At 60.6% G+C, this 27,413-nt stretch overlaps 3 protein-coding genes across 14 annotated transcripts; 2 read left to right on the top strand and 1 right to left on the bottom strand.

Moving 5' to 3' along the window:
• Nucleotides 1-625: 625 nt before the first annotated feature.
• CHMP1A (charged multivesicular body protein 1A) lies at nucleotides 626-7,326 on the bottom strand. Its single transcript, XM_047793574.1, has 7 exons — nucleotides 7,219-7,326; nucleotides 5,218-5,237; nucleotides 3,478-3,555; nucleotides 2,951-3,097; nucleotides 2,561-2,689; nucleotides 2,144-2,331; nucleotides 626-1,940 (listed from the first exon to the last, which is right to left on the bottom strand). Exons 1-7 carry the CDS (start codon nucleotides 7,223-7,225, stop codon nucleotides 1,919-1,921), a joined length of 591 nt encoding a protein of 196 aa, XP_047649530.1. The 5' UTR covers nucleotides 7,226-7,326; the 3' UTR covers nucleotides 626-1,918.
• Nucleotides 7,224-18,326, top strand: SPATA33 (spermatogenesis associated 33). Of its 5 annotated transcripts, none has more exons than XM_047793577.1 (4): nucleotides 7,224-7,443; nucleotides 7,976-8,140; nucleotides 13,706-13,897; nucleotides 18,106-18,142. In XM_047793577.1, the coding sequence occupies exons 1-3, from the start codon at nucleotides 7,224-7,226 to the stop codon at nucleotides 13,879-13,881; spliced, it is 561 nt and encodes a 186-aa protein (XP_047649533.1). In that variant the 3' UTR covers nucleotides 13,882-13,897; nucleotides 18,106-18,142. The 5 variants fall into 5 exon arrangements, with proteins under 5 accessions (XP_047649533.1, XP_047649536.1, XP_047649534.1 ...); XM_047793580.1 differs by lacking the exons at nucleotides 13,706-13,897; nucleotides 18,106-18,142 and adding exons at nucleotides 8,661-8,704; nucleotides 10,011-10,178; XM_047793578.1 differs by lacking the exons at nucleotides 13,706-13,897; nucleotides 18,106-18,142 and adding exons at nucleotides 8,661-8,782; nucleotides 10,011-10,178.
• On the top strand, nucleotides 18,106-27,413 carry CDK10 (cyclin dependent kinase 10). 8 transcript variants are annotated; one of them, XM_047793565.1, is made up of 14 exons: nucleotides 18,106-18,196; nucleotides 18,435-18,643; nucleotides 22,352-22,424; nucleotides 23,044-23,115; nucleotides 23,712-23,814; nucleotides 23,963-24,044; nucleotides 24,148-24,215; nucleotides 24,714-24,766; nucleotides 24,934-25,003; nucleotides 25,464-25,523; nucleotides 25,907-26,030; nucleotides 26,113-26,252; nucleotides 26,510-26,562; nucleotides 26,775-27,413. In XM_047793565.1, exons 2-14 carry the CDS (start codon nucleotides 18,518-18,520, stop codon nucleotides 26,873-26,875), a joined length of 1,125 nt encoding a protein of 374 aa, XP_047649521.1. In that variant the 5' UTR covers nucleotides 18,106-18,196; nucleotides 18,435-18,517; the 3' UTR covers nucleotides 26,876-27,413. The 8 variants fall into 8 exon arrangements, with proteins under 8 accessions (XP_047649521.1, XP_047649527.1, XP_047649523.1 ...); XM_047793571.1 differs by lacking the exon at nucleotides 18,435-18,643 and having other exon boundaries at nucleotides 18,126-18,196; XM_047793567.1 differs by lacking the exons at nucleotides 18,106-18,196; nucleotides 18,435-18,643 and adding an exon at nucleotides 20,362-20,625.

Here is a 27,413-nt window from a genome sequence, read left to right as displayed (position 1 = left end):
CGGAGGAGGTGCCTGCCGTGGTTTCTGCGACCACGGGCACTGCACACAATGGCTTCGGGCGTGTGGCAGGGGAGTGCCTGGCCGTGCTTTCCCGGAGCCCAGGGGTGTGCTCAGGTGCGGTTGCTGGCGGGCGGGGGCGTTCCTGGGGCACAGCGGGATGTCGGACCTCGGTCTGGGTGCGGCTGGGGGGTGGGGGCGCGCGGCCGGCCGTGGCTGCTGTGGACCCGGGTGTGGGCAGGCTCGCAGTTCCTGCTACATGGGAACCGTCCAGCAGGCCTCACCCCGCTCGGATCACGCAGACAAGGGAACGGGAAGGCTTGTCTCAAACCGGAGGCTGGCGACATGAGGGCAGTTTCCTGAGGGAGCCGGTGACGGTGCGAAAGTTGAGTGAAGCTGCTACGCGGCAGCGCACAGAAACCGTGCTGGTTTGCAGCCTCTCCGTGAGCCCAAACCCCCAAGGGAAAAACTTCACACCGAGGGTCTGATTCCGCCCTCTGAGCAGGGCCTGGGGTTGGAGCCTGGGGTCGGAGCCCCTGCTCAGCCTCCTGCTGGGGCTGGACGGCACCCTGAGGCCCCCCACCCCCACCCCCACCCCAGGCCACTGAGGCAAAGACAGACAAAGTGCTCGGGAGCAGCCCGTTTACTCACGACAGCATCTCACGAAAAGGCAAACTGCCCACTGTCCTCAGATGAGGCGTGGCCTCCACCCCCACCCGGTGTCTCCGTGGAGCTCTGCTCCGCTGGGGACAGAGTCGGGGCCGTCCCTGAGCCCCCGGCCTGTGGGGGCCCCAAGGGACGCCGGCCAGGGAGTAAGGTGAGGTCGGCACCAAGGAAGAGAAGGCAGAAGGCTCGCCGACCCCAATTCTCTGGCCTCGCGCCACAGTCCAGAGCGACCTACCGCCCGGAATGCCAGGGGCCCCGCGTGCAGGAAGGCTCGAACGCAGGGAGCTGGGCAGAGCGCTCGCCCGTCTCTGTCCACACGAGCCACTGCTGTGCACAGACTGGGCGGGGGGGCCCTGGTCAGCACCGACCAGCGAGGGGCCACCCTGGCGCTCCCCGTCGGCGACAAGCTCCCTCTTTTGGCAACCCCCGCCCCCCCCCCAAAAAAAACCCCTGGAAGCTTCGGGAAAACCAAGTAAACATCAGGAATTGGAGAAAACAGAAAACTGCAGCCTGTCCGAAGCTCCTCAGGCCGCCCCGCCAGCCCCAAGAGGTGGCTCTCCCACCAGCCCTTGCGCTTTGGGTCACGGCGAAAGCCCAGGAGGCGGCGGGAGGCAGGCGGGGCACAAGCGTATTTACAGTGAGGAGACAGGGACGAGCAGCCTCTGGCACCCAGGGGCCGCCTGCTCCTTGGCTGGGAGGGGCCGTGGTGCAGACTCTGGCTTCCGAGAGAACACCCTGCAGGGCCAAGCCCACCAGAACCTCAGCGTGACCCCCAGGGCATCTGTTCTGCGGAGCCCACATGGGCCTGTCCCGCTGGCAGGAGCAAGGTTCAGCTGCAGCGGGGCCTCCTGGGTGCAGGGCAGCGAACAGCAGCCCCGACCCCACTGGCCGGCGCTCCTGGCACACCTGCCATCACGTGGAGCCTGGAGACCCCCACAGCCGTGTGGCCGCCGCCACCGGCCAGAGCCAGTCAACTCCTTGGAGGAAGGCGCGTGAACGGTGCCTGCGGATCCCCCAGCTGGTTGGCCCAGAGTCACAGAAGTTACCCAGAGTGTGCGGCTTGTGCAAAGTCTCCCACCAGGACACAGACCCACACCCGCGCTGAGAGGAGGAAGAGTCCCCAGACCTGGCAGATGAGGGGCTGAGAGCAGCCAGGCTGACAGCTGCTGCCCCACGGTGGGCAGGAAGCAAGACGGGGGAGGGGGCGCAGGCGTCCTGCCCTGCCCTTCCTGCGAGGCGGTGTCGCCGGGCTCCGCTAGTTCCTCAGGGCAGCCAACCTGCAAACAACAGGCCCCCCTGAGACCCTGGGCACCCCCTGCTCCAGCTTCTCAAGGCCATCTCGAGACGACACGGGAGGTGGAGCCGGGAGTGAGCTGCCCCTGGGCCCGGAGCTGGCTGGGGCAGGGTTTCCACAGCTCCAGGTCCCAGCTTCACTGCTCGAGCTTCCTCCCTCCCTCGGGGCTGTGGCTTCGGGGCCCACCTCCGAGACAGCTGGTCCTCCTGGCTGCGCACGGAGCTCTCGCCCACGGCGGAGGCGCCCTCGGGCAGCTGGCTGAGCTGGTCCAGGACCTCCAGGCCGTTCTCCTCAGCGATCTGCATGATGAGGCTGTCCACCTGCTCCTGCGGCGTGGTCAGCGTGGTGGCCGAGCTCATGGAGTCCTCCATCACCTGGGGGTCGGGCGAGGGCGGTCAGGCCCAGGAGCCCACCAGCGCGACTCTGGTCCCGGGTACAGCTGAGCTCAGGACCCACTCCTGCCGCCACTCGGACGAGCACCCACCCCAGGCCTTCTCTCATCTGGGGGGCATCCCTGGGCTGGTCTGGGCCCCCACAAGGAGCCAGGCTCATGGGAGGTGACCCCCACAGGGGGAAGGGACCCCCGGCCCCAGGCTGACGTACCGCCGTGTGCACGTCCAGGTTCTGCACCTGCTGCTCAAACTTATCCATCACCGCAGAGACCTTCTGCAGGTCCATGGTGCTGAGCGCGCGGTCCAGGGCTTTGGTCACCTGTGCCATGTTCTTCGTCACCTGCCACAGGGAGGAGTGAGGAGGCAGCGGGGCCGCAGGAAGGAAAGGCCGCCCCCCGGGATGGGCCTCCGAGCGCCCTGGCCCTGCGAGCCCCCAGCGCATGTCTCCACCCACGAAGGATGGAGACGGCGAGACCCAGGCACCTGAGCGTCAGAGGCGTGCCCCCCCCACTGCAGCGCTGCCCTGCGGTCTGGAGGGGATCCCAGTGTGACCTCTGCCCCAGCCAGCCCCACAGCACGGGCGGGACCCCCAGGCACTCACCCCCTTCATGGTCACGGCCGTCTGCACCTTGGAGGCCACCGCATCCACGCGGGACGCCATGCGCAGCCAGTTCACACCCTCATTCTTCTTGCGAATGGCGTTCTCGGCGTACACCCGCGCACACTCCACGTTCTTCTGCTGAAGGGCCTGAGTTCAGGGGGAAACGCCGCTGGGGCCTGGTCCCGGCCTCGCCTGGGCCCCGTCTGCTAGCGCGGGGCATGCCCGCTCAGCCTCAGCAGCAAGGACACGGCCCCGGAGAGGAGCAGCCCCGAAAGCCGGGCCGGAAGGCACGGCCGCCTCCCTGCCCTCCCCGGCGCCGCCTGAGGCTCGCTCGCCTCGCTCCACAGGAGAACCAGAGCGCGGGGAACCCGTGCAGGCCACGCTGGTTCCAAGGGTCAGGATCACGGGGGCCGCGGGCGCTTCCCTTCTGCTCTGGGCGCCCATCCAGTGCGGAGGCCCCGCTGCCACGCCAGCCCCGAAGCAGCTGTGAGCAGGTGTCCCGGGTGCCGGCTGCCCGCCCCGCTCACCTTCTTCACCTTGGCCTGCTCCGCCTTGGAGTCCTTCTCCGCCTTCTTGGCTAGCTTCTCCAGCTGCTTCGCTGTGAACTGACGGTGCCCGGAGGCCAGGTAAGCAGGCGAGGCGGCCCCCGCCCGCTCCCTGCCCAGTGGGCGCCAGGCTGCGGGGGGACGGCGGCCCCTCTAGCCGGCCGCCTCTGCCAGAGCACCCGCCCCCAGCACAGAGGACAGGTGCGCGGTGCTGTCCCTTACACAGCGCGGGCCCAGGGGGTGACACGTGGTGGGGAAGGTGGAGAGAGCGCCCCCGGCCTCCACCCGCATCCCGCAGGCCCTGCCACCCGAGCCGCTCCCGCTCGTCGGCCGCTGCCCTTCGGCCGTGGCGTCCAGGCCTCAGGCGGCCGTCTGGCCTGCTTGCACACGCCTTGACCTCGGGCTCACCGGGCGCCAGAGCCTCTCCTGGACGCCCCCCCGCCCCCCAGTTCCTCATTCTCAGACTCAACCCTGAGGGGCCCTCAGGTCAACACGTGCTGGGCCAGACACTCTAGCCATCTTTCTGCAAACTCTTCCATCCTTCACCGGCCAGTCCAGCAGCCCCTGGACACATGTGGCTACTTAAATGCAAATGACCTAAAGTTAACCAAAGGTGAAAAAGTCAGTCCCTCAGTAGCACCAGCCACACCGAGGTGACTGAGGTGGCTGGTGCCAGGCAGCACGGCTCTGAAACCTTGCCGCTGAGTGGCAGGGGCGGCTCCACGCCCCCAGCCCCTCCTGCCCACCCACTCAGGCCCCTCAGAAGGGCACCTGGCCCCTAGGCCAGCCCCGCCCCTCTCTGCAGGTGCTCCCCGGCCTGCTCAGTCCTCCTCTGCCCAAGTCCACACCCGGCCACTACCCTGCTGCCTCCAAACAAAGTCCACTCTTTGGCCACATGCCCTGGGACCTGCCTGTCAGCTGCGGCGGGGACCCCTGACGTGAGCCCGCACACCCCGGCCCGGATCAGAGCGGCCCCGACGAGCCTCACCCGACCAAACACTCAGCCTTCCTGAGGCCCGATCCCTAACTCTGGTCCTGCCAGCACTGTCACTCTCCCACCCAGGAGGGGCCCTGGCCCCCCAGGCGCCTGGACTCTGTCTTCCGTTCCTCAGAGAGACGTCCAGATTCTTTTTTTTTTCCTCCTGTCTTTTTAGGGCCACACCCGCAGCATGTGGAGGTTCCCAGGCGAGGGGTCCAATTGAAGCTGTAGCCACGGGCCTACACCACAGCCACAGCAACGCGGGACCCGAGCCGTGCCTGCGACCTACACCACAGCTCACGGCAACGCCGGGTCCTTGACCCACTGAGCAAGGCCAGGGATCAAACCTGCAACCTCGTGGGTCCATGACGGGAACTCCCAGATTGATTCTCCTGTCCTGTTCTTCAGGAGCAGCCCTGGGAGGGGCCGAGGAGCTGCCGACCGCCCCCCACCCCCGCAGGGGGGAGGGACGCTCAGCTGCCCAGAGCGCCCCCTGCACGTGGCTGTCAGGGACTGGAGGCCAGCGTTCTCAGTGCCCAGTGGACGTCGAGGCGCACGCGCTCTCGCTCTTCGGCACGAGCCCAAGTGACCTGCTCCACTCAGCCCAGGACAAGCCATCAACTCACTGGCTCCTCTGTCGTCAGTCTGGCCGAGCACCGTCCCCCTCAGGGTGACTCACAGCATCTGTCCCCACTGACAACCACCAGGACAACCTCCAGGGTGACCAGCTGTGCAGTACATACCTTCAACTGGAACAGAGTATCTGCAAAGAGAGGAGATGGTCTGAGGCCGTGAGGCACCATGCCAGCAGCAGCCTAAGGAGCTGACGGGGTCCCCAGACCCTCCTGGACGGGACAGCTGCTGCAGAACTGGGCCTGCAGGGAGGCCACCCCACACCAGCTCTGCCCCCTCCTCAGACACAGCGCTTGTGCAAACACAGAGCCTCCCTGACCCCCCACTGCCTACAGGTGACAAGAGGACGGCACCAGCTGACCCTGAGAATCAGCAGGTGAGGGAAGGCCTGGATGCCCCACGAGTGAGGAGGCCAGGTGGTCTGTCATCAGTGCAGCTTTACAAAGGACGCCTGGGAGTCTCCCCACTTTGGTCAGGTACAGTACTTCACAATCTATTTTCTTCTTTTTGTTTTTTGCTTTTTTGTTTTTTAGGGCCACACTCGCGGCATAGGGAGGTTCCCAGGCCAGGGGTCGAATCGGAGCTGTAGCTGCCGGCCTACACCACAGCCCCAGCAATGCCAGATCCGAGCCTCGTCTGTGACCTACACCACAGCTCATTGCAAAGTTGGCTCCTCAACCCACTGAGTGAGGCCAGGGATTGAACCCAGAACCTCATGGTTCCTAGTCAGATTCATTTCCGCCGCGCCATGATGGGAACTCCCAACAGTTTATTTTTTATATGTTCTTTTCTTCCCAAAAGCAAATGGATCAAAACAGCAGGATGGGGAGTTCCTGCCGTGGCTCAGTGGCTAAAGAACCCAACTAGGATCCACGAGGTTGTGGGTTTGATCCCTGGCCTTGCTCAGTGGGTTAAGGATCCGGAGCTGCTGTGGGCTGTGGTGTAGGCCGCAGACACGGCTCGGATTCTTCATTGCAGTGGCTGTGGCTGTGGTGTAGGCTGGCAGCCGCAGCTTCGACTGGACCCCTAGCCTGGGAACCTCCATATGGCCCGGATACAGCCTTTAAAAAGACCAAAAAAAAAAAAGAAAAAAAAAAATCCTGTTCTAAATTTGGAGACTAATTCCTGAAAGGGTTTACCACACTAGCCCAGAATGAAGAACGAAAATCCTCTAGCCGGAATCTGGAACCAGAAAGGCACATCAGGTGTGCCAGCTGAGAGCTCAGGGGAGTTTCAGGTCTGTTTGGGCACCCATCACCCATCCGTGCAAGTCCGGTCAAGGCCAGAGCCATCTGTGCCCCCTGAGCACAGGTGGCAGGCCATGTACAGACAGCAGGGAGAGCAAGGCTGGACTGGGTGTGGCCCGGACTTGAGCGGGAGGGAAAGAGGCTGAAGGGCAAAATCGGACCCCGGAGAAAAGAGTTATGGGGAAAACACAACGCCTGTGTGTATGTGCGCTGGGCCGGGCGGGACATTTCACAACCTCTATCACACCAGCCCTTAAACCTTCGAGAAGGTAGGTACCCTCACTGTCACTGATTCTTCCTGTTTCTTGAACAGAGCAGGGCAGAGGGTCCTGAGGTGGTGCTGCGGGCAGTGGAGGGAGGTAGGAGGGCGCCAGGCTGCCCGGAGTCTGTGCCTGCACGGACACTGTCTCAACCCGTTTTCCCATCTGCAGCATGGGAGTGTACAGTTCCCATCAAGAGATGTTTTGCCTGGCTCATGACGACTGCTTCCGTCCTGAGCTCTTCCTATTTCCCTTCCCGGTGTTCTGGGGGCAGAGGTGCAACTGTCTCCTTTTCCGCGGCGCTCTGGCCGGCATCTCAGGGCCCCAAAGGGCCGATGTCCCCCGCCAGGGCCCTGGACTGGGGGATGGGGGAGAGAGGAGGGGCAGAGGCAGCCGGTCGCCGAGGAGGGGGTCAGGGATCGGGGTCCCCGGTGGAGGCCCCGGGATCCACGGTCGGGGATCGCGGTCCTGGGAGGAGCCGCCGGCGTCCGCCGTCGGGGAGCGGGACCAGGCCTGGGATCGAGGCCAGGGGCGCCCGCCTGAGCCTCGCCCGCGGGAGAGGCGGCCCCGCCCCGCACGCCCCTGGAGCGAGGCGGCCCCTTACCGTCCATGGCGGGTCCCGCAGCGGCAGGCCTGGCAGGAGCGGCGGGACGGGAATCTCCCAGCGGCGTCGAAGGAGCCAACCGGCGCAGGCTGGCGGCCGGGCGGGCACTTCCGGGTCACCTCCCCTTCCGGCGGCCGGGCCCTCTCGCGAGAGCGCGGCCCCCTCCCGAGGGCCGCGGCGTTGCCATGGTGACCGCCGGGTCCGCGCCGCGGCCGCGGGGCCACTGTGAGTCAGCCGGCTGAGCGCCGCCGAGGGGCGAGGCCCGGGGCTGTGCCAGTGCGGGTGGCGGGCTCACCAATGGGAGTTTGCGGAAGCAAACACAGGAGTTCCTGCTGTGGCGCAACGGGGTCGGTGGCGTCTCTAGCGCGCAGGGCCGCAGGTCCGATCCCCGGCCCGGCAGAGTGGGTCAGGGATCTGATATGCCGCGGGGGCGGCCAAAAAGCAAACAACCCTCCCCACCCCCAAAAAAAAACAAACACAAACCTGGGAAAGCGAAGGTAAAGGGCCGCCCGCCCGCCGTCCCTCGTCGCGGCCCCACCCCCGCAGGTCCTCCTGCGCTGGGTCCTCCCTGACGACCTGACAAGCTTCGGGGAGCTTTTCATCTGGGGAAGTATACACGTGTAGGGAAACGGAGTGACCCATGTCTTTCAAGCTATCTTATTTCATTCTGGACCAAAGCAGGAAATTGAGGAAGGATGGGCCGCATTGCCCTGGACTCAGGAAAATATAGGTCTAATTAAAGATCCGTCTATTTCAGGTGAGGAGCCGGAGAGACACATCTATTCAATCCCCAAGGCCAAGGAAAGGCTGATGGACAGGCCCCCCCCAGAGCCTGAGAGGCCTCCAGACACTGAGCCTTTGGAGAGCCCACAACTGGAGAAAGAGGCAGCTGAGCAGGAATGGCCTGTGTCTGAAGTCCAAGGTAGGACACGCCCAGGAAGGGACAGGAGGTTTGTGACTCAAGGAGTTTGGAGATGGGTCTGAGTGAAGGGATGCTGGAATCAGGGGGCGGGTCCTCATGGCAGAAGGGTTTTGAGGTCCTGGATCCAGGAGGTAGACGTCCCGAATCCTAGATGGAAGTTGTCAGTTCGAGAAAGGTTTAGGTGCGCTGCCGAGTGACGGGTGCCCTCCGCAGTCAGGAGGGCCTGGCCAGGAGTTCCTGCTGTGCTGAAAAGGAATCAGTGACGCCTGTGCAGGACCAGGACACAGGTTCAATCCCTGGCCTGGCACAGTGGGCTAAGGGTCCGGTGTGGCTTCAGCTGCGGCTAGGTCACAACTACAGCCCAGATCTGATCCCTGGCCTGGGAACCCCACATTCAGGGCGGCCAAATAAGAAAAAAAAAAAAAAAAAAAAAGAGCTTCACTCTGTGCCATGCAGGTCTGCCTTCATCCAGAGGGTGGGACGCCTGTGGCCCCATGTTCACCCCTCCTGCATCCCACAGGCGGGAACACAGCGGGAAGGCCGCTCCGTGGAGCACAGCCCTGGGTGAGAAGGGGTGTGGGCGCTCTCTGCCTGGGCCAGGGTCACGGAGGAAAGGACGTTGCTGGGAAAAGAGTGCTGCCGGTGGGTAGAGTTACTCTCTTGAAACAGCCCCGTGTGGCCGGGCCTTTGTGTGGAGTCATGGGTTGAAGTCATGGCAGCAGCCAAATAACATGAGCCTTTTTGAAGTTTTATCCTGCATGTTGTGGAAATGAAATTATTAAATAATGAAACCTAGGGCAGGGGGTTCCTAGTGGTTGGGCCTCGGTGCTTTCACTGCTGCAGCCCAGGTTCAATCCCTGGTCCGGGAACTAAGATTCCCATACCCGCGGCTGCACAGTGCAGCCCCAAAAATAAACACATAGAAAATAAGAAAGGAATGATGGGATTTGTGCCTCGGAAAAGTGTGATTCTAGGACAGAGGCTCTGGGGCACGAGGAGGCCTGCCCTAGGCTGTGGCTGTAACTGCGTAGGAACCGGGCAGTGGAGTCGGAAGTCCCGAGGACCCAGGAGGTAGAAGCAGCAGAACCTGCCATCTGCTAAGACATGGGGGCCCCGCCAGGGGCCAGGAGAGTGGGTTTCGGTGGCTCTGGGGGTCAGATGAGGAAGGACAGGAGGCACGCTGGCCACGAGGGGCCAGGGCTGGGCCAGGCAGCTTCAGATGGAGGCCCCTGTGGGGTCGTTGAGGGAGGGAGCGGTTCGACATGAGGGCGCTGCCCTCGGAGCCAGGCTCGGACTTCAGATCCCCGTTTGGGAGCCCTCACTGGGAGGCCGAAACCGCAGGGAAGGCCAGCGCCTTGGGGGGTTTGGAAAGGGCTGCCCCTCTGTCAGAAGGCTTTGGGCTGCAAGCCACGGAAAAGCCGTCCGAACATGGCTTTTCTGCCGGGGGCTCTGTCTCCTGACACAGGGGAGGCCGGGGCGGGACCTCGGCGGGCCTCGCGGCGTCAGGGACCCTTGTCTGCCCTTTGTCACCGTGACCATCCTCGGGTTCCCAGGCGCCTGGACGGCTCTCCATGTCCTGCAGATGGGGCTGCATCTGGCTCCCTTCACTTTTGCAAGGAGAACCGTCCCCCGGCAGGCCTCGCGTGCCCAGCACCTCCAGGACGGCGGGGGCCCCCCCATCAGCGCCTGTCACACCCACGCTTCAGAGGGTGGAGGGAGATGGTGGAGGCGGGAAAGGTCAGGGCCAGGGAGGCGAAGAGTGCAGCCTCAGGATGGGCTCCTGGCGCGCCGCTCGGCGCCGTGCAGGGCTCCCCAGGGCACAGCGAGAAGCCAGTGGCGGAGGCCACTTAGGTCACGCTTCCGTTTACAGGAAAGGCCAGAAAAGGCCCATCTCTACGGAGGAAGCCTGGGCTAAGGCAGCCACAGGGACCGGCTGCAAGTGGGCACCAGGCACTTTTGGAGGCCGATGGAAATATTCTTATAACTGCCCACTCCTGGGCATCGTTCCAGAGAAAACCATGTTGAAAAGATACCTGTACCCCAGTGCTCACTGCAGCACTATTCACAACAGCCAAGACGTGGAAGCAGCCTAAATGTCCATCCACAGAGGACGGGATAAAGAAGATGTGGTGCACACACACACTGGAATATTACTTAGCCACAAAAAGGAACGGAATGTTGGCATTTGCAGCAACGTGGCTGGACCTAGAAATTACCGTGCCAAGTGAAGTCAGGCAGTGAGACAGCAATGCTGTATGCCACCACTCATATGGGAAATCTAAGAAAGGGCCACAGTGGGAGTTCCTGTCCTGGTTTAGTGGTTAACAAACCCGACGAGCATCCATACGGATGTGGCCTTGCTCAGTGGGTTAAGGATCCGGCGTTGCCATGAGCTGTGGTGTAGGTCACAGATGCAGCTCGGGTCCCGCATTGCTGTGGCTGTGGCGGAGGCCGGCAGCTGTAGCTCCGATGAGACCCCGAGCGTGGGAACGTCCACATGCCTTGGATGTGGCCCTAAAAAGACAAAAAGACCAAAGTAAATAAATAAATAAATAACTATAAAAAAAGGATACAACGAACACTTTTGCACAGCAGATTCTGATTCACAGATATTGAAAAACTTACAGTTTCCAAAGGAAACAGGTTGGGGTGGGGGGGATGGGTTGGGGTTTTGGGTTGGAAATGCTGTAAAATTGGGTTGTGGTGATCATTGTACAACTAGAGATTAATCAAACTCATTGAGTTTAAAAAAAAAAATATGGGGAGTTCCTGTCATGGCGCAGTGGTTAACGAATCCGACTAAGAACCATGAGGTTGCGGGTTCGATCCCTGCCCTTGCTCAGTGGGTTAACGATCCGGCGTTGTCGTGAGCTGTGGTGTAGGTTGCAGACGCGGCTCGGATCCCGCGTTGCTGTGGCTCTGGTGTAGGCCGGTGGCTGCAGCTCCGATTGGACCCCTAGCCTGGGAACCTCCAAATACCGCGGGAGCGGCCCAAGAAATAGCTAAAAAGACAAAAAAAAAAAAAAGAATCAATGGTTGCCCAGCTTTGGGGGTTTACTAAATTCCATTGAATCGTATGCTTTACACAGGTAAATTTGGAGTTCCTGTCGTGGCGCAGCGGTTAACGAGTCTGACTAGGAACCGTGAGGTTACAGGTTCGATCCCTGGCCTTGCTCAGTGGGTTAAGGATCCGACGTTGCCCTGAGCTGTGGTGTAGGTCACAGACGCAGCTGGGATCCCGTGTTGCTGTGGCTCTGGTGTAGGCCAGCAGCTTCAGCTCCAATTAGACCCCTAGCCTGGGAACCTCCATATGCCGAGGGAGTGGCCCTAGAAAAGGCAGAAAGACAATAAATAAATAAATAAATAAGTAAACAGACAAGCAAATTTTACGGTACTTAAGTGATACTGAATAAAGCTGTTAAAAAGGCAGGAGAACCATGGAGCAGTGCTGGGTGCAGCAGAGAGATGATGTGAGCTCAGAAAAGGCTGTGAGTAAGCCCGGTAGCTGGGTGGTGGCCTTGCAGAGAGTGGCATCCAGGGATTGGTGGTGAAGGCAGACACATGGTCGGCCAGGAGAAAAGCCAACCCAGTGGGCCAAGAGCAGCTCTCTTTCATGTTTGTGCTTTAAAGCTGAGGAATTTCCCTATTAAATTTGGAAGAGTCATGTGTCTTTAGCTTAACCTACTACCGTAAGAGCCTTAGAGAAATGGAGAGTTCCAGCAAGTCAGAAAATCTGTGTATTACACAGTTATTAAAAGTAGGTTTTGGGGAGTTCCGTCGTGGCGCAGCAGAAACGAATCTGACTAGGAACCATGAGGACGCGGGTTCGATCCCTCAGTGAGTTAAGGATGTGGCGTTGCCGTGAGCTGTGGTGTAGGTTGAAGATGAGGTTCAGATCCTGGGTGGCTGTGGCTGTGGTGGAGGCCGGCAGCTGCAGCTCCGATTCAGCCCCGAGCCTGGGAACCTCCGTCATGATGCAGGTGTGGCCCCGAAAGAAAGCAAACAAAAGTAGGTTTTTATGGGAGTTTTGTTTTTTTTTTTTCTTTTTTATCTTTTTGGGGACACACCCGAGGCATATGGAGGTTCCCAGGCTAGGGGTCAAATCCCAGGCTAGCTGCCATCCACAGCCACAGCCACAGCCATGCCAGATCCAAGCTGCCTCTGTGACCTACACCACAGCTCATGGCAACACCAGATCCTTAACCCACTGGGTGAGGCCAGGGATTGAACTCGAGTCCTCATGGATACTTGTTGGATTCGCTAACTGCTGAGCCACGACGGGAACGCCAAGGGGAGTTTTCTTGCGGTGGGGCAGATCCAGCATTGTCACTGCAACAGCTCGGGTTGCTGCTGTGGCACAGGTTCCATCCCTGGCCTGGGAATTTCCATGTGCCGTGGACGAGGCCAAAAAAAACCCCTTTAACGCTCTTGGGTAGAAATGAGAAGATGGTTGCCGGGCTGGAAGGCCTGGCAGCAAGTTCTGCATCCTGCCCAGGTGAGGCCAGGTGCGCACAGCTGAGCACTGAAGGGTGTGACTCACAGCATGCACTCGAGTCCTTGTCGCTTAGACTGCGCCCAGATATCCAAAGTGCAAGTGGATGAGTGGAGGGCAGTTGGCTGCCGGGTGAGACCGTGCATGAGGGTCCAGCAGTACTGTGGCCCCTCCCCCCTGCAGGTTCTGTGCTGGGACCTTGACACCGCCCCACGGGGGCCCCATGTCCCCCGTTGAAACCTCTGCAGGCCTGACATTCTCCTGTAAGCAGTAGAATGGCTGGGAGGTGCAGGTGGCGCGGGCCTAGGAAACCACCAGTGATGCCTGCCCAGGCCATCCCTGAATTGCTGACCCGGGAAGTGGCGGGAAGATACAGTGGCGGTTTCATGCCACTGAGTCTGGGGGAGTCGCAGCAGCAGTAACCAGAACACACCCGAGCGCCCGTGCTGGTGTGGACATCACGGGGGACCAGAGCTTAACGGCGCTGGAAGTGGTGTGATGGGCCGAGTTGTCCTCTTCCTGCTGCTGCTGTCTTCAGACTTTGCATTATGAAATCCGCAAACACACGCTGTGGAGACTAACGCACAAGTTTGCAGGTAGCCAATTCCAAAATGCTGGAAATTCTTCGGAAAAAAAATGACCCTGATTTTTCTACAAATAAAGGACTTGAGAAGAGGAGAGGTCTCAGAAATTGGCAGGCGCCTCGCACAAACACCTGCACGGAGGCCCTTAAACAGCAGACCTCTCATGCGTCTGGAGGCCGAGTCCGCCTGCAGGGGGTCTGACCCTTTCCTCGCTCGGGGAGGATGTCTCCTGTTTTTTTGCCCCCTTTATAGGGCGGCACCCACAGCATATGGAGGGTCCCAGGCTAGGGGCCAAATCAGAGCCCCAGCTGCCAGCCTCCACCACAGCCGCAGCAAGGCCGGATTCCTCACCCACCGAGCGAGGCCAGGGATCGAACCCACATCCTCATGGTACTAGTCGGGTGCTTACTGCTGAGACGCGATGGAACGCCTGATCCTGGCCTGGGGCTCCACCCTTAGCCCTCATCTAAACCTAATTCCTTCTCAAAGGTGAGCTTCCAGATGCAATCACCACGAGGCCAGGCCTGCAGCAAAGCGGCGCTGGTGCTGGGACACAGAGGAGGAGAGGAGGAGCCTGGAGACCTGCGAACGGAAAGCAGAGTTCGATTTGGGCTGCGTCATTCTTGAGACAATCCAACTGGGTCCTAGATGACGATGGAGGGTGAACGGTAACACCCCGAGGTGGGACAGCGCTGGTGGGGTTACCCCAAAAAAAAAAAAAAAATCTGCACCTGGGGATTTGCTGCTGTGGTGCAGCGGATTCAGGATCCAGGTTGGCTCTGCGGTGGCACGGGTTCCATCCCCGGCCCGGCACAGTGGGTTAAGGATGTAGCGCAGGTTGCAGCTGTGGCTTGGATTCAGTGCATCTGATAGAGAGGAATACTGCACAGTTTATGGGTGAAATAAAATTACATGTCTGGGATTTTCTTGAAACTGCTTAAAAAAACTGAGAAAGGAGTTCCCGTCGTGGCGCAGTGGTTAACGAACCCGACTAGGAACCCTGAGGTTGCGGGTTCGGTCCCTGCCCTCACTCAGTGGGTTAACGATCCGGCGTTGCCGTGAGCTGTGGTGTAGGTTGCAGACGCGGCTCGGATCCCGCGTTGCTGTGGCTCTGGCGTAGGCCGGTGGCTACAGCTCCGATTCGACCCCTAGCCTGGGAACCTCCATATGCCGCGGGAGCGACCCAAAGAAATAGCAAAAAGACAAAAAAAAAAACCAACAACAACAAAAAAAAAACTGAGAAAGACAGAAAACAAAGCGACATTATTAAGCTGTGTCATGCCTATGTGGGGAGCCATTATTTTATTCTCTCTTCATGTGTATCTGAGTGTTTAAATGAGTTTTGTGAAGGTAGATGCTTAATTGCCATAAATTTTTGAAAAAACTTAAGGACATTTATCACCTCTTGAAAAAACATGCTGAGTGATGGGATTTCCCTTTGTGGCTCAGTGGTTAGCAAACCTGACTAGGATCCATGAGGACGCAGGTTCTATCCCTGGGTTCTTTCCCCGGCCTCACTCAGTGGGTTCAGGATCCGGCGTTGCTGTGGCTGTGGTGGAGGCCGGCAGCTGCAGCTCCAATTCGACCCCTAGCCTGGGAACCTCCATATGCCACGGGAGCGGCCCAAGAAAAGGCAAAAAGACAGAAAAAAAAAAGAGAGAAAAGCCAATTTCAAAAGGTCACATGCTGTATGATTTTATTTATGTAACATTCTCCAAATGACAAAATTATGGAGCATAAAGACATTCATTCTCCTGTAGCCTATCAAGTCAGCGTGACCCCAGTCTAAACAGCACAGCGCCAAATGATCCCAAACGCCACCTAAGAGGGTAGGGATGTAGAAAAAAGGGTGTGTGTGTGCGCGCGTGTGTGTGTGCGCGCGTGCGCGCGCGCCTGGGCCGCGATGCTGTACCGTGGAAGATTGACAATACTGTAAACCATGTCTAATGGAAAAGATGATTATTAAAAAAGAGAAATGTAAAGACAGCAGGCAACACCTGAAAAGGCAGAGGGATGGAGTCCTCTGATGGGAGGCGTGCTGCAGTGACAACTCACAGTGGACCAGCTCACATGGGGTGCGGGCGCCAGAAAGACGGGTGCTGGGCCAGCTCACCAGGCTAGTGATGAAATGAAAAGCTTAGCATTTCCATCTCACGCTTACTCACCAAATTCTCTGGCTCAAAAAGGTAAACATGGAAAACAAAACTATGAAAGTATCAGGTGGGGACGGAGTTCCCCACGTGGCACAAGGGGTCAGGAGCCTCTCTGGAGCTCTGGGTGCGGGTTCGCTCCTCTGCCTGGCACATGGGGTGAGGGCCTGGCATTGCGGCAGCTGTGAGCCAGTCACAACTTCAGCTCGGATCTGATCCCTGGCCCAGGAATTCCATATGCCAAGTGGCAGCCAAAAAAAGGAAAAAAGTGGAAATGGGTAAATGTTGTTATCACTTGGGGGCAGGGATGTCTTTTTCCAGTGGGACAAATGCTAAAAGCCATTAAGGATTAAAGTGATATGTCTGCTGCAAGAAGCAACAGAGGGAAGGTTAAAAAGCCAGGGAGCTCTTTGCAATACAAATCACTAAGGGTGAATTTCCTGAATATATAAAAGCTTCCCCCCCAAAAAAGGTCAAAAGGAGAAGAGGGAAGACCCGCCTTCCCCTGGCCCGCGAGCCAGCCTCCCGCCTGCGCCTGCGGGGCACAGCTCAGGGGCGGGACAGTGGCCAGTGGGCTCCCACTGCCGCTGCGTCACAGGAAGGCACCGAGAAAACTGACGCGAATCAGGAGGCTGCGGAGAGGTGTCCTGCCGATGGCCACGTTGCAGAAGTATCAGCTGACGTTGCTTAACGGGAAGCATTTTGACAGCATTTACCAAAACGTTCCTAGTTAACTTACGTCACAGATAAGCCTTCACAATTTTGTGAGTACACAAATGCAGGGATGTTCATTGCTGCCTTTGAAAAGTTGGAGATATCCTGTATTACGCTCATCAAAGGGAGCTGATTACCGAAGAGGCGGCCCCAGACTGAGGACCACAGGCTGCTGCGAAGGAGGGGCTGACCTACGGACAGGAGGATCGGCAGAGCGCCGAGGTCCCTGCAAGACTCAGCCCTCCAGCAGCGCCCCTTGGGGCTCAGCAGGTTAAGAACCCGACGTTGAGTACGTGAGGATGTGGGTTCGACCCCCGGCCTCGCTCAGTGGGTTAAGGATCCCGTGTTGCCGTGAGCTCTAGCGTAGGTTGCAGATCCAGCTTGGATCCTGCATTGCTGTGGCTGTGGTGCAGGCCAGCAGCTTCAGCTCCAATTCAGCCGCTAGCCTGGAAACTTCCATATGCCACAGGTGTGGCCTTAAAAAAAAGGGAAAAAAAAAAGGAAATTTTAATCAACTTTTTTTTTGGGGGGGGGGTCTTTTTAGGGCCACACCTGCAGGATATGGAGGTTCCTAGGTTAGGGGTTGAATTGAAGCTGTAGCCGCCACCTGCACCACAGCCACAGCCACAGCAATGCGAGCCACGTCTTTGGCCTACACCACAGCTCACGGCAGTGCTGGGTCTCCGACCCACTGAGCAATGCCAGGGATCAAACCTGCATCCTCACGGATTCTAGGCGGATTCGTTTCTGCAGCGCCACGAAGGGAACTCCCGAGAGGACCTTCTTTAGAAACCAGTGCTCAGAACAAGGTCCGGCCCAGAACAGGGAGCTCTGGTGTAGCGGAGATGGTGAGGTGTTGGGGGGGCAACAGGTGAGGCTGTGTGCTCATGCTGTTTCACACCTGTGTGCGTGCAGGGGACACGTCGTCCCTGGAGGGCTTAAGAGAGACCTGAATGGAGGTGCCTCCACTCGTAGCCCAGGGAGCGGGCCCGGAGCTGCGGTGGGGCCATGAAGGGGCATCTGCTTTTGTCTCTCTAACAGTTGACGGTCCCAGCATATTTCCTGTCCTATTCATTTCTTGTATATATATATATTTTTTGGTCTTTTTGCCTTTTCTAGGGCCACTCCCGCGGCATATGGAGGTTCCCAAGCTAGGAGTCTAATTGGAGCTGTAGCCCCCGGCCTATACCACAGCTCATGGCAACGCTGGATCCCTAACCCACCGAGCGAGGCCAGGGATTGAACCTGCGAGCTCATGGTTCCTAGTCGGAGTCGCTAACCACTGAGCCACGACAGGAACTCTTCATTCCTTGTAATTTTTTTTTTTTGTCTTTTTGCTATTTCCTTGGGCTGCTCCCTCGGCATATGGAGGTTCCCAGGCTAGGGGTCTAATCAGAGCTGTAGCCGCCGGCCTACACCAGAGCCACAGCAACGCGGGATCCGAGCCGCGTCTGCAACCTACACCACAGCTCACGGCAACGCCGGATCGTTAACCCACTGAGCAAGGGCAGGGACCGAACCCGCAACCTCATGGTTCCTAGTCGGATTCGTTAACCACTGCGCCACGACGGGAACTCTTCATTCCTTGTAATCTTAACAAGCCCGGGAAGATGCGGCGGGCGGCGTCAGGAGTGCCCTTGTCTGCTGCACCCTGCATTCTGTCCAGAAGTCCTTTGGAAACCGCGTCTGAGCCCTCACGTCTGGGGCAGCCCCTGCCTCTTCCACGTCTGTCTCCTTCCTGTGTCTGTCGCCCGGGCCACCCGGCAGCCCAGGCTCTCCATGTGGATGCTGGAGGCCTCCCTGAAAGAGGGCCTCTAGTGCGCCCCACGCTTGTGACCGAGCTCTCTGCCGACCCGGCTTTGGAGTGTACCCTGGCGGCTCTGACTGCTTTCGGCCTCGCTCGTTTCTCTCCCTGGGCCGTGAACCTAATTCCTTTGTCCGGCCTGGACGCAGATGCACACGGTCTGCTTTACAGAAGCGTTTTCTGCAGACGTGTGAAATACCTGGGTGTCTTCTTTCTTCCAGAGAAGCCTGCTGTGGAGTCAGAAGAGCAGACTCTTTCCATCCCACGAATCCTCCTCACAAGAGCCTCCACAGAGACGCTCACCGGCTCCAGGTGTGTTGCAGTAGAGGCGCAGGGAGCCATCCAGGAGCACAGGGAATGGGGCCCCTACTTCCGACACAGGAGCCCCAGCACAGGGGACGCCTATAATTTACAGGCCAAAGAATAAACCAGCACCACAGAGGCTGCTGCTCCCTGTGTTCTGAGTCCCGGTCCTCATGGCACAAAGGCCGCCCTGTCCTGTGGAGAGCTGCAGGTTCCCCAGGGGCCACCTGCCTCTCACCTTCTGCAGACGCTGGCAGTTTGGCAGAGGGCACGTGACCCTGGCGCAGAGAGAGGCCTGTGGTGACCAGCGAAGAGGCGTCTGCCTGTTGGATGTGGCTGGCTGTGCGGACGACCCACAGGGAGCAGGCCACGTCCCTCGCCTCTCCCTCCCTGCTCACCGGAGGAGTGTGCTCAGGACTTGGCGTTTGTGACCGACATGTCCCCAGCCCTGGACAGGTTAGGCTTGAGGCCACACCCTGAAGGTGTCAGGTCCAACCAGAGGGACATGCACAGTCCCTGGAGGGTCTAGGGGCTCCTAGGGTGAGTGTAACCTGACCCAGGGATTAAAGGGTGCAGAACAATGTGGGAGGGGTGGCAGCCATGGCACTTAGAACTTTGGAAGTGGCTTTGTCAGGAGAGCTGAATTGACAACTGTCCCTCTCTGTCTGGCGGTGGATGAGGGCTCCTGCTGGCGAGGGGCCATTCAGGGGACCCCGCCGCAGCTGTTCCATCTGCACCAGGAGCCCGAGGGTCAGGGTCTCCTCCCCTCTGGGTGGCTGGAGAGTGTACCCTGCCTGTCTGAGCTCACACCCCTTTCGTCTGGTGACCGTATGTGTCAGCTTGCTGAGTTCCTGGCATCATCAGCAGGCTTTACCCATGGTCTCTGCTTCTCCGTCTACTGGTGAGGGTCTTCATGCTTTAGTCGTAATAGCACAGTTCGCTTCTGATCGGTTAGTTTCGGTACCACCCAGGAGAGAGACGTCTCATAGTGACGTCTCTTGCTAACACACTGCTAACATCACGGCTTGTATTTTTTTTCCCTGCCCAAAGCATGTGGAAGTCCCTGGGCCAGGGATCGAGGCCGAGCCACAGCATCGGCCCAGGCCGCTGCAGTGACAATGCCAGATCCTTAAGGGAACTCCGTATTTTTAAACACATGTATGCATTCTGACCGCCACAGCTAAATACTTAGAAAAATCGAAAGATGGGCTTGTATGCACACCTACCCTTCTCCATAACATTTCTTCGTAGCTGTTGCATTCCTGTTATTTGCCCTAGAAACTGCCCTCCTCCTACCCCTCTCCTGAGCATCTCAAATACTCTAAAAACTAACCTCATTATTAGCTATAAACTATCAGGATTCAAAAATGGCCGGAATGAACTGAATATGGTAATTCGCTTAAATTGAAACAAATCATCTTGACTCATGATTAAGGTCATAATTATCAACTGTCTTTAACATTATTTTAGCACTGACGGTATAGTCCCCTTCACGGGAGAAACTGTACCCCCTCCGGCGGCCACTCACTGCGCTGCCTCGTGTTCCCCCTAGCACCGGTAGCTCTCATGCCAACCACCTCCAGCTAGAATGGAGGGTCCACGGGGGCAGAGCCTGACGGCCGAGCACGCAGTGGGTGCTCGACACGGATGCATTAGGTAGCCCTTTGGTTCCAGGGTACGTCCAATGGCATCCTGGCCATTCTTTCCACATTTCTCTCTGACGCCCACTCTGCTCTCGGTCCCCACAGGCCCTGACCAGGTACCCCCCTGGTACGGCTTCAGGTCAGCCCACCAATGCTCCAAAGGGGGAACCCTAAAGCGCAGGTCCCTTTGCCCACGACCACAACGTACCCTCGGGCCCCCCAGCGCACTGCAGCCCCTGGCCCGCCCAGCACCGCAGTCCCCCTGCGCCCTGCAGCGCCCCGGAACCCTGCGGAAGCCCGCAGCCACCACAGCCCGGCTCAGCCCACTGTAGCCCTCCGATTTCCGCCTCCTCTTTCTCCGGGGACTTTTACTCAGCAACCCAGCCAGGTCAGGAGCCCAGTTTATTTAAAACTAAAAGTCAGTTCCTTGGTGACCCAGCGGGCTAAGGATCCGGCCTTGTCATTGCTGTGGCGCAGGTTCGAACCCTGGCCCGGGAACTTCCGCAAGCTACGAGGCGGGGGTAAAAAAAGTTATAAAGCCAGAACTTCCGTAGTCTGAGCAGACGGTAGGAGCTGAGGTCTTCAGGGGTTTTGGGGAGGTTCCCTTGGTAACCGACGCTCAGGAGGGGACGCCCCGGAAGTAAATCTGGCTGCTCGGAGAAACGCCGTCTACGGCTGCGCACACGGGAAGCGAGGGCTGCGCTCGGGATGGGCGAGCCGGAGACCGAGTCGGAGCAGATTCGTCTGAAGTGTATCCGTAAGGAAGGCTTCTTCACGGTGCCTCCGGAGCACAGGGTGCGACGAGGGGCTGCTCGGGGTACCTCTAGTCCTCGACCGCAGTAGGGCGGGACCGCAACACGCTAGGACCCTCACTGTCGCGCTAAAGCGCCCAGGTTTCCGGCAGGAGTGGGAACGACAGTCCCAGAGTTCCTCGCGGCAGGCGCGAAAGCCGGCGGCGGCCGCCCGGGACTCTGGTCTCGGGCCGGTGAGCGGCCCGTCGGGCTTGTCATGCCCGCGCGAGGGGCGGACCGGCCCTCAAGCCGCCGGCCTCCGAAAGAGCGCGCTCCAGCGCGGGGGGGTTCTTTGGCGCCCGAGACGGGCACCCCGTGTCGCGAGAGAAGAGCCATAAATGTGGGAAAGTTGGAGGCGCGTCTTCCTGTGGGCGGAGCATGGACCGGGCGGGGCCCCGTCTTGACCCGGCCTCTTCGTTTGCACCTTCCTTCGTGCGGGGCTTCTGCGTGTGTTACTGGTGCTTAGTCCTCTCGGGGCCTCTTTGTTTACATGAGGAAGGCGAAGCTTAGGGGTGTGGCGTGGCTTTGCCAAGGTAGGCGCCTGGGGCAGGAGCAGGTGTGAACCCTGGCGGTGGATTGTTTTAATTACTTGCTGATGTGCTGAGCGGCCACCTCAGTGCCCATTAAGGATCCTGACAGACTGGCTGAGTGAGCGCAAGAGCCACTGCCGTTACTCATCGCCGAGATTCGCAGCAGTTGCTCCCAGTGACAAAGACACACCTTGACGGGGACCGTTCAGACTTCACAGGAGTAGGTGCTTCCAGGCCAAACTGGAAGGACTTTCAGAGGAAGAATTGTGTTCACCTCGGGCCAGGAAGAAATTTTTAGAAGGGGTGGCATTTGTGCTGAGCCAGGAAGTGCGACTGGGGAGCTCAGTAGAGGCAGCAAAGGGTGGAGATGGGCTGTTAGCGTTTGAACCATGCTGCCCAGTGCTGCTCCCACCCAAGTCAAAGTGCCCACTCACTCTGCTAATCAAGGGGCATCAGGCTGCAGGCCCCTAGCACCGTGGCCTAAGTACAGGACCATCTTCTCCCTCCTCGAACATTCCGTAGGGCGGGCCACACCCCCCCACTTGTGTCTCACCGAGATCCCAGCCTGCTGCAAGGGGCAGAAAAGCGAGCAGCAGCAGCAGCTTCCTTTGACCAGGAGGTTGTGCTTGTCCCTTCTGCGCACATCCTCTTGGCCAGGGTTAGGTCACAGGGTCACACCTAGCTGCAAGGGAGGCTGGGAATCATGGCCAGCCGCTGGCCCCGTGCCCCCGGGCAGTCGATGGAATCCATGGAAAGACGTAATGTGTGGATGTTGGGAACACAAGCATTTCCGCTGTGTTTAGTAGATGCTTTTTCCACGTCCAGAGCAGAGTTTAGACCTGCTTTATGATGTTTTCCGCATCCAACAGCGTGGCCGCCATCCAGCACCTCACGCATTGCTCCTGCAGCTGAGGAAAGGAATTTCCAGTTTCACTGTAGTTCGTTTTAGCCACAGGTGACTGCCGTTTGTAGGCAGCGCAGGTGTGGATGTGGACCTTGGGGTGAAGGGGTGTGGTCAGACTTGCCTCCCCAGGTTGGCATCATCACCCCGTTCTCTCACCTGCACACGCGATGCGTAGTCACCTTTCTTTTTGGCGAGCAGGCCGTGAGCTGGCTCCCTGGTACACGTCGAATGTCAGTGTCCATCTTTGGTTCCACGAGCGGCCAGGTTCCCTCCCGGCCAACACCCCTCTCTTTCAGCTGGGACGGTGCCGGAGTGTGAAGGAGTTTGAGAAGCTCAACCGCATCGGGGAAGGCACCTACGGCATTGTGTGTGAGTGGCCGTGCTGGGCGGCCCGGGGCCCGGGGGCCATCCAGCTCTAGCTGTGTCAGGGCTGGAGGCGGCCAGACGGTCTCTAGTCCTCGCGGTGATCGCTGTGATGTCACACCACCTCTGAATAAGTGACTCGCACCCGTGAGCGGAGGTGACTGCCAGGGCCGGAGAGAGCACAGCCTCTAAAAGCTGCCAGAGCTGCAGCCGTAGCGGCTGGCACACGAGTGTGCATCCCGGTGCTGTGTGCTCAGAAGCTGCGGCATTGAGCACGATACCTCAAGGGGTGAACTCTGCACAGAACAAGGGTTCTCTCTTCGAGATCTGTTCCCTTGTTTGTTGTTAGACACAGCGGGCGCAGAATACGAAGCGGTGATCCGCAAACCAGCTCTGGGGGGAAACTTCCAGGGCCCTTCTTAGGACAGGCGCCCTGTAGCGGCTCAAAGGAGCGGCTCCCCAGGGTGCGCAGGTCCAGCGGGGCGGGTGCTGCCTGCAGAGAGTGAACACATCCCTGCACAGGGTACCCAGGGGTCAAGGAGGAGGAGGACGGGAAGCCCCTGAGGCCCGAGGGCACACAGTGGGGTCGGGCTCGGATTCCATCCCAGAGGGGTCTCTGTTCCAGATCGTGCCCGGGACACCCAAACGGACGAGATTGTTGCCCTGAAGAAAGTGCGGATGGACAAGGAGAAGGACGGTGAGTGGGGAGAGGCCGCTGGGCCACCTGGAGCTCGGGTGGGAGCAGGTGGGGAGGTGAGAGTTGCCCGAGACCCCCCAAGTCCTGCCCGCTTCCCCAGGGGCGTTGGTACGATGGTTACAGGAGGCTGCTCTCGGCTGCAGCCTGGCCCTGCCTGTCTGGCCCGTACTTCTCCAGCCCTCCACTCTCCTCAGCCACCCTGAGCCCTGTGCCAGTTGTCCCCGTCATCTGTCTCCCCGTGGTGGGTGAGCTGCCTCACCTTGTGTCGCGCCCTCCCCAGCCGAGCCTGGGCCGGCAGCCACTGTGTGCTCCACGGCCCTGCTGACCACCCCAGCCCCTCCTTGGCTGCTGCTGTGGTCAGGGCTCTGCCCTGCTGCAGAGCTGCTGCGGAACCTGGTGGTCGGTGCCCAGAGCTGCCGTCTGGCGCTGGATGGAGGAAGGAAGAGTTAAAGTGCTCGCTGGGGCGGCCTCGAGTCTCCCCGAGGGAGCTGGCAGAGCCCTGACGGCGGTGGGGGCGGGAGTCCCTGGGAGCTGATGCGGGCCGGGGGCTCCCTGCCTGCAGAGGGGGCGCTCGCTGAGGCCAGGCTGGGTTGCAGGGGTCCCCATCAGCAGCCTTCGAGAGATCACGCTGCTCCTTCGCCTCCGCCATCCGAACATCGTGGAGCTGAAGGAGGTGGTTGTGGGGAACCACCTGGAGAGGTGAGTGGGCTGTCTGCTGCCCTGCACGGGGCCCCTCCTGTTTACCCTGGGGTGGCCATGCCCCTCCTGCTGGCCCAGGAGGGTCCCTTGGCCCACCTGGGAGGAGGAGGAGGAGGAGGTGGCACGCGTTTTCCCCTCTTTTCCGCAGCATCTTCCTGGTGATGGGTTACTGTGAGCAAGACCTGGCCAGCCTTCTGGAGAACATGCCGACCCCCTTCTCTGAGGCCCAGGTTCAAAGCTGGGGGCCCTGGTGGGAGCTTCCCGAGTCCTCGTTTGGAACCCTTGTGCCAAACACAGGCCGCCCTAACTGAGGCCTCCCGGCCCCCTGCACAGGTCAAGTGCATTGTGCTGCAGGTGCTCCGGGGCCTCCAGTACCTGCACCAGAACTTCATCATCCACAGGTGGGTGGGGCCCAAGGGCCTGGCTGGGGGCGGGGCCTCAGGAGGCATCTTCCCCAGACGAGTGGTGGTTTGACACGCGGGAAGGGTGACGGTCAGTCCTGACCCAGTGCAGTAAAGGTTCTGGAACTGCTCCTGAGGGAAGGGCCCAAGGGCCAATGGTGTGAGTATAGTCGGGTTCTGAGAGCGGCTGCCTGGACAGCCTCCTGGAGCCTGGGAAGCGGGGCCGGGAGGGCAGAGACTGGAGGGGGAGGAGGAAGACAGCCTTTCCGGGCCTGGAGCAGGGCCCCACAGGAGCGGCTTCGCGCGGCCTGGGTGGGGAGCGGCCCGGTTCTGCCGTTCCCTCTGCTGGGTACTGAGAGCCCTGGTGTTCCCAGCTGCCAGATGGCCTCGCCCGGCCTGCCCCTGCCTGGTTTTTAGAAAGTTCAAGCAGGAGACACGTCCCAGGTGTCACAGTGAGGCTGACAACCTAACTGTCCCGCGGGGCTCTTGACGTCTTAGGGATTTGAAGGTCTCCAACCTGCTCATGACGGACAAGGGCTGCGTGAAGACAGGTGGGTGAGGTGCTGGCTCTGGCGGGGTCTCTGCGAGCGCCCCCGCGAGGCGGTGGTGACTGGTCCCATAAGCACCCTGAGGACCACAAGCTGGCTGCTCGGTGGCTCCCGACGGTGATGGGCGGCCCTGGCTGGGTGACACCGTCCCTCCCGTCTCTCTGTCACAGCGGATTTCGGCCTGGCCCGGGCCTACGGCACGCCAGTGAAGCCCATGACCCCCAAGGTGGTCACCCTGTGGTGAGTCCTGTGGGACCGGGGGTGCCGGGTGGCGGGGTGCTGCTGGGGGTCGTACTGTAAGCTGTAGGGACTGGTCACCCTTGGTGGACTGCTCCCCGGAACACAGCAGGGCTGTCAGGGCTGTCCCGGGGCCAGGCCCTGCCCCGGCCAGGCCTCCAGCCTGGCTCGTGAGCAGCGTGGGAAGGAGGCGTGGCTTCACCGAGGCCGACAGGACGGTTTAGGCCTCTGTGTAGTTGCTTCTCCCTTGAGGTTTGAGCACAACGGGGTCAGACACCTTCTGCCATGTGTCACTGGTCCTGACATAGAACAGGCTGGCACTCCATCCAGTGACCGCCACTGCTGCCATGTGCATTGTGAGGCTGGTAGCTGGCAGGTGGGCTGGCCCAGAGCCACACTGCCCTGCAGAGGCCCTGCTGGAGGAGAGAGACTGCCAGACCCAAGGTGCGGCTTCTGTTCGCAGGTACCGAGCCCCTGAACTGCTGCTGGGAAGCACCATGCAGACGCCCAGCATCGACATGTGGTGAGAGGCAGCGGCCACTTTCAGGGCCTCGCGGCTGGGGGGCAGTCCCGTGGGAGCTGGTGGTCCCATGGGAGCCGGCAGGGGCAGCAGTGGGGATGGAGTCTTGCCAGGCTCTTAGCTCCCAGGCCTCCGCCTGGGACCCCAAGAGGACGTGTGAGCCGGCCTCGGCATCCACGGGTCCCTGGCACTGCAGGCCTGCCCTCGTGGGTCGCCCAGAGGGGCCTGCTGGGACCAGGTTGTGGGGCTCGGGCAGAGAACCTGTGGTCCCAAGCTCACCCCATCATGACCTGCCCCCAGCTCTGCCCCTGTCCTCGTGAGCCCAGCACACCAGATGGGTCATGGGCACCGGGAGGCGCCTGAGACGAGCCCGCTGTCTTCTGCAGGGCAGTGGGCTGCATCCTGGCCGAGCTGCTGGCCCACAAGCCCCTCCTCCCTGGCACTTCTGAGATCCACCAGGTGGACCTGATCGTGCAGCTGCTGGGGACCCCCAGCGAGAACATCTGGCCGGTGAGCGCCGCCCCTGCCCTCCCCGCTCCTGCCCCCCGCCCCGCGCCCCCCGCCAATGGCCTGCCGCCGCCACTGCCCACAGGGCTTCTCCCAGCTGCCGCTGGTCGGCCAGTACAGCCTGCGGAAGCAGCCGTACAACAATCTCAAGCACAAGTTCCCGTGGCTCTCGGAGGCCGGCCTGCGCCTGCTGAACCTCCTCTTCATGTACGACCCCAAGAAAAGGTGCTGACCGACCGGGACCGGCGGGCGGGGGCAGGGGACGCCGCGCCCGGGAGGGTCCCGCCCAGACACGGCGCGGAGGCCGCGCCTCTGCCCACCCAGGCCACAGAGCCTCTTCGGAGGAGGTTCCCCAGAGGCCACCTCGCCACGCGACTCTGGCCTATGGAGACGGGTGGTCCAGGGGCTGCTGCTCCGGGCGGGTGTGAGGGACCCCACGTGGCGAGGCCCCGGCCCCGTGAACAGCGAGGCCTTCTCTCCAGGGCGACGGCCGGCGACTGCCTGGAGAGCTCCTACTTCAAGGAGAAGCCTCTGCGTGAGTGTCACCCCACTGCCTCCAGCTGGTGGGGGGCCCTGCTGTCTGGGCTGGGCTGTTGGGGCACATAACCCGCGCACAGTTGCAGGGGAGCAGAGGGGGGCGTAGGGCCCCTGGGGCCCGCTGTGAGTGCAGGCGGGGTTCAGGGCCAGGGACTTCCTTGCCCCCGGGGAGCCTCCCCCACCCCGTGCTGAGCAGCTCCCTCCCCGCAGCCTGCGAGCCGGAGCTCATGCCCACTTTCCCTCACCATCGCAACAAGCCTGCCCCCACGTCCTCGGGTGCCGAGAGCCAGAGCCGGCGCTGCAAACCCTGACAGGCGGGGGCTCCCGGGGCCCAGCTCAGCCCTCGGCTGAGCCCGACCGGCTGCTCCAGCTGACTGCCTACATCTGCGCCTCTGCCCAGTGCTGGCCCGGAACAGCAGGCTGTGGACACGCCGGGTGCACCCTGCAGGGCGGACGCTGAGGCTGGCCCGCCAGGCTGTGTGGCACCAACTGGTGGTTGCAGCCTGTTGCCACGCCCTCGGCCCCTCGCCTCCCAGGAGGAATCGTTGAGCCCGTCTTTGGGGGTGTCACTGGCCTAGGATGAGCAGACCCCACGTGGGCACTCTTCTCCCTGCCTGAGCACCAGGGTCTGCCCAGGAAGGGAGAGGCTGAGGTGACCCCTGGTGAGCTGGCAGGACTCACTCCGGGAAGGAGGCATCAGGAGGGACAGTCAGCCTGCTCTGACCTCCAGGGTGAGAGCCTTGGGCTGGGGGCTGCTCCATGTCCCCACTCCCCAATGAGGCCCCCGGGGGAAGGGGCACGCTTGGTGCTAGCTGGACCCCAGAGAGATAAATGCTTTCCTGACTGACA

The sequence above is a fragment of the Phacochoerus africanus genome, chromosome 8 (genome assembly GCF_016906955.1).
Source record: "Phacochoerus africanus isolate WHEZ1 chromosome 8, ROS_Pafr_v1, whole genome shotgun sequence".
In the NCBI taxonomy this organism is placed as follows: Eukaryota; Metazoa; Chordata; class Mammalia; order Artiodactyla; family Suidae; genus Phacochoerus; species Phacochoerus africanus.
The sequence above is the reverse complement of the archived record's forward strand: the minus strand, read 5'-3'. Positions and strand labels throughout refer to the sequence as shown.

Bases quoted from the DNA above. Each gene is read 5' to 3' on its own strand.
- CHMP1A (XM_047793574.1), bottom strand. The intron at 2,690-2,950 runs GTGAGTGCCTGG...TCCCTGTGGCAG, and splicing joins CGGCCGTGACCATGAAGGGG to GTGACGAAGAACATGGCACA. The intron at 1,941-2,143 runs GTGGGCCCCGAA...TGTTGTTTGCAG, and splicing joins GAGGACCAGCTGTCTCGGAG to GTTGGCTGCCCTGAGGAACT.
- SPATA33 (XM_047793576.1), top strand. From the start codon at position 7,224: ATGGCGGGTCCCGCAGCGGCAGGCCTGGCAGGAGCGGCGGGACGGGAA. The intron at 7,444-7,975 runs GTGAGTCAGCCG...CGTCTATTTCAG, and splicing joins GCCGCGGCCGCGGGGCCACT to GTGAGGAGCCGGAGAGACAC. The intron at 8,141-18,105 runs GTAGGACACGCC...TCTTTCTTCCAG, and splicing joins GCCTGTGTCTGAAGTCCAAG to AGAAGCCTGCTGTGGAGTCA.
- CDK10 (XM_047793563.1), top strand. From the start codon at position 21,112: ATGAGGAAGGCGAAGCTTAGGGGTGTGGCGTGGCTTTGCCAAG. The intron at 23,815-23,962 runs GTGAGTGGGCTG...TCTTTTCCGCAG, and splicing joins GTGGGGAACCACCTGGAGAG to CATCTTCCTGGTGATGGGTT. The intron at 26,253-26,509 runs GTGCTGACCGAC...CCTTCTCTCCAG, and splicing joins ATGTACGACCCCAAGAAAAG to GGCGACGGCCGGCGACTGCC.